General features: G+C 45.0%; 1 protein-coding gene across 1 annotated transcript; it reads right to left on the reverse strand.

Annotated features, from left to right (window-relative positions):
- Window positions 1-250: 250 nt before the first annotated feature.
- kcnk15 (potassium channel, subfamily K, member 15) lies at window positions 251-2,842 on the reverse strand. The gene is made up of 2 exons (XM_084366162.1): window positions 2,201-2,842; window positions 251-2,011 (listed from the first exon to the last, which is right to left on the reverse strand). The coding sequence occupies exons 1-2, from the start codon at window positions 2,496-2,498 to the stop codon at window positions 1,011-1,013; spliced, it is 1,299 nt and encodes a 432-aa protein (XP_084222288.1). The 5' UTR covers window positions 2,499-2,842; the 3' UTR covers window positions 251-1,010.
- Window positions 2,843-4,744: the final 1,902 nt, after the last annotated feature.

Here is a 4,744-nt window from a genome sequence, read left to right on the forward strand (position 1 = left end):
TCATCTTCTCTAAGCCAGTCACTATAAATCCTGTCATAATATCAGTAAAAGTAGTATTATTAACCCAATTCTGGCACACTTCTCCTCTGTACCAGTGTGCCAGTCATTTTCTTCTTCTAAATCTGTGAGAGTTTCTGAAGATAAAAACCCAAACAGAACAGAGGAAGACGAACGAACACAAAAACTTTAACCTCGTAGAAACGTGAGTCAGTGAACTATGATTAAAATAAACACACTCACACATTTAAAGGTCTTTTCCTTTGGTTTAATAAAACAATACTGTAATAGACTCACATTGAATCTGACTACAAACCAACTCTACGGGGAAACTGGCTGGAAAGTGACACCTCTCCCAGAATTGTTGGAAGTCCACTGGTAACCTGCTACATATCTGTTGTGTGCTACATCCATTAAAGTCACTTATTTACAATCACGATCTCTTCACGTTAGAGTGCATTAGTTATTCTGACCCTCCAAAGTTAAGTAATAAAAGGATTTATTAAATTCACTGAGCTAAGAAGCCACATATCTCATGTGCTTGATCAAAGTTCTTTAAGGCTGTTTTTAATAGAAAAGTAAACTGACATCTTTTAGCTATGGCATGAAAATAGTTTAGGTTCTGTCTAAAGCAGGAGTCCACTGAGGATCAGTCACACACTTCCATTGAATAGTTATACAGTCAAATATAAGCACTATATCCAAAATACTTCTGTTAAAACTGTAGATTACAACTGTTTTTACATCTTGACATAGCACTCATGCATTCACATTGTGTGCTATACATTCTCTGTGGCATGCAACTGCACTTTGGCTTACATGCGGGGGAAAACAGCAGAATCACTAACATAAATCATGTCATGGTAAAAAGAGGATAAGAAATCTCATCCTTGCTCAACAAATAAGGTTATTTTCATCAGCCACAACTTATTTAACAGAATCGGTGTCTTGTGACATGCACAAAAGAGGTGTAACACAAAATACAGTGTCATTAGAAATACTGTTTGCGCTCTTCACACCGACTTTCTCCTCGATCGAGGGAACTCCCGGAAGCTGTGCCCGGGTGAGAGTGTGCTTCCAGGGGAAGAGAGTCCAGTGTTGTCCCTGGACCCTGGCGAGCAGCCCTGGATCCTGTAGGAGACTGAGTTGTAGTACACAGAGTTGATGTGGCAGCCGTGGTGTTCACTGTGGGACATGAGAGGACTATCACAGATCCCCAAACGGTAGCAAACACAGGAGCAGAGGGAGCTGAGGCTCGACTCCGGCCTGCTCCCGCCTGCCTTGATCTGAAAGTGCAGCCTGTGTCTGCAGGGGCTCCTTTGTCTCTCCTGATCCTCCGCTGGGGAGGCGATGAGGTTGGTGCGGCTGGTCCCTTGCTCCATCGGGAGGAAGAGCGTGCTATGGCTGCGACTGTGCACCACGTTGGCCCTGGTCCTCTCTCCTCTGTGGCTGTCTCTGCTCTGTTCATGACCCAGAGCCCCATCTATGAGGCCCCTGTCCCTCTTCAGCGACGCCCTCTCTTGAGCATCCCTCCTCTCATCCTCAGTGTTCATGGTGAGGAAGCGCAACACCACCAAGTTCAGGAAGGCCCCGATGACCGTCAGCCCCACCAGGATGTACATGAAGCTGAACGCCACGTAGGGCGTCTTCTCCTGGAGGTCCTCCTTTTTCTGCAGGGCCACGAAGTCCCCGAAGCCGATAGTGGTGAGCGTGATGAAGCAGTAGTAGTAGGCATGGAAGAAGCTCCATCCCTCAAAGTGAGAGAAGGCTGCAGCGCCAACACACAGCGTGCCGATGCAGGAGAGGAAGCCCACCAGGACCATGTTCTCCATGGACACCTCAGTGCGTCGACAGCCCAGGCACTGCTTCGTCTTGTGGAGGAGATAGCGGACAAATGTGTTCATCCTCTCGCCCAGGCTCTGGAACATGACCAAAGTGAGAGGGATGCCCAGAACAGCGTAGAACATGCAGAAGACCTTTCCTGCATCTGTGCCTGGTGCTGCATGTCCATAACCTTAATGCAGAGAGATGGGAATGAGAGGAAGGGAGAGTGTGACGCATACTGTAGCAAACGCTCCGGTGGTAAAACAAAGAGCTGTCTGTTTTTTTAATTAGCCTGTAATTAACATGTAGAAAAATGCACCAGCATCACAGAGAAACAGTCTCCCTCATCTCCACAGATTGAGGAATCACATCCACTTACCAATGGTGGTGATGACTGTTATGGCAAAGTAGAAGGAGCCAGCAAATTTCCACTGTCTCCCGGCGCGGTGGGGCTCAGCTTGCAGCACCACTCGCTCGATTTCGCGGTAGTCGTCCTCGGAGAAGCGGTACTTCTTCTTCATCTCGCTGCGCTTCTGCTCCAGGATGCGTCTGCGGGAGCTCTCCGTCTCCGACTCCAGCGCGTCAAACACCGCGGCGCCCACCAGCAAGTAGGAGAACATGCAGAGGATGAGCGACAGGGTCCGGACGTTTTGCTTCTTCATCCTCGGTGTCGGCATGAGAAGTCGGGAGCACAACAGTTACAGGTGGTGCTGCTCTCCAGCGTGCGGACTCCACATTTGTGATGCAGCCTGTTGCGTGAGACGTAGTAGCGGGTGGAGGCGTGGAGGAAAATCAAACCTGAGGATGTGCCCTACCTGTTTCCGATGTCTCGTTTGTGTAAATAAAAAGGCGCATAACCTGCTGCGAGCTCCAGGAGCGAGCGATGCCTCTCGACGCGGTCATCTGTTGGAACAAGTGGCCTCAGCGTGCCTCTTCGCATGCGCAAACCAGTCCTCAGTAAAAAGCTGTGTGTATAATAAGAAATCTTTAAGACGCATAGTAAGCTTAGGTAGGAAAAGGGGGGGGGAAATGAGTAGTCTTATCTGCACAGCTGTGTGCAACAAGTGAGGTCCTCACTCGACCCGGCAGATACCAATCTGACATGAGCAGGGGGGGTGGGGGGGTTCAGCACCATGGACAGCGACCACAGTCACATGTGAGCCGGCCTGGAAACTGCGCACTGACGCTGGAGGCAGCCGCAGGCCGAGAAACGCAGAGAAACAGCGTTCAGACAGGAGAGCACTGCGTGACAAAGCTGTGCTGAAAGTTACAGGTGACATGTTGACAGCTGGATGAAACTGCTTCATTGGCTGGTTAGTGTGTGTTTGCCCCAAAAGAAACGAATTGTGTTAAAAGTCACATTAATTGGCCTGTGATGACATCTGAAAAATAAAGGAAATTAAAGAAATGAAAACTAGTTACAGAAATCAGCTCCTTCATTACAGCTTATATTAATGAATATATACATATACTGGGTGATGGTGTCTAACTCTGTGCTCAATAAAAAAAAACAGAATGGTAGATCTTATAATCTTATTATAATGATGTTATCCCATGTAAATTATAGATATGGAATTATGATATGGATTTTCTTCAGCCGATGAGAAAACCAATAATTTAACAAATCTCCTCTTAAAACTCACTTATATCTTATGGCCTTTTCTTAACTTATGCTATTCATTTGTTATTCTTACATTTATTTTGTTATCTTGGTCCTATATTTAGTTCTGGGTTTCTTGTGTTTCCTGCATGTTTCTTATTGTAAAGCACTTGTAATTTTGTTTTTTGAAAGGTGCTGTATAAATACGGTTAGTTGCTCTCAGGTACAGCAGTTCAGCATGCCGCATTTCTCCTTCTCCTTCTTCTTCTTCAGTGTTTATAGATGGATCACAAGCCTATTTTAAAAAAACTGTATACAACCACTTACTGTATCGGAGTGTGTAGATGTCTCACTTGTGAAGTCATTGACAGCAATGTTGCTTCATATTATTGGCTCAATTTATCAGCTATAATTTCACCGATACCGATAAAGTAGCCAGCAATATAAAATTCCCAGTGTCAGGCCAAAATGTATTGATCCTATATACAGTGTATATCATGCGTCAATATTAAATCACAATCCTTTAAAATCAATGAAGTAGTAACATCTTAATAACTGTGAAGTAATAATCAAGTTATCAAGGGAAAATGGCCAATATACATATTGAGACATGCTAACAAGTTGAATTTATAAGAAAGCCATCCATCATCTGTGACTGCCTTCACAGGGTCATGTGGGCTGGAGTCAATCCCAGCCAACATCACTATATAGGACATAGGGACAAACAACCATTCACACGTATATTTACACCTACAGGGATGTAGAGTAACTGATTAACCTATAATGTTTGGAAGAAGTCAGAATACCTGGAGAAGATTCAAACTCTGCACTGAAGGGCCCTGTCACAAACCCAGGACCTTCTTTCTGTGAGGCAACAGCGCTAACCACTGTGCCAATGCTTTAACGACAGGATTCTTCGTGGAGTGCTGGACCCAACAAATCCAGTGAGCAAACTCCACTTCACATTTCACCTATTTAATCAAAATCAACAAACAAATTGGTTTCATTCTTAAAATAGAACCAGATTTATTTTTCCAGTCCATTGCAGTAACAGTGCCCATAAATGCACATTTACTGCTCTGCTTCCTTGGATTGTGACTCATTTTAGAAAAGCATGTTGATGTTGTCATTCTCATGGATGTGTTTGTGTTGGTGTTTCCATCCTTGCACATCAGAGATGTGATGCGTGCACGTACGGCGACTAAATAAACAACATTGCTACACGCGATGCTTCTGGAAACCTACTGTAGGTGATGCTGGTTGCCATGGTTACTTATGGCAGAAGCACAGACTTGGATTGTCAGTGAGGTTGAAGCTAATATG

The sequence above is a fragment of the Pagrus pagrus genome (assembly GCF_965226575.1).
Source record: "Pagrus pagrus genome assembly, chromosome: 11".
Taxonomy (NCBI): domain Eukaryota; kingdom Metazoa; phylum Chordata; class Actinopteri; order Spariformes; family Sparidae; genus Pagrus; species Pagrus pagrus.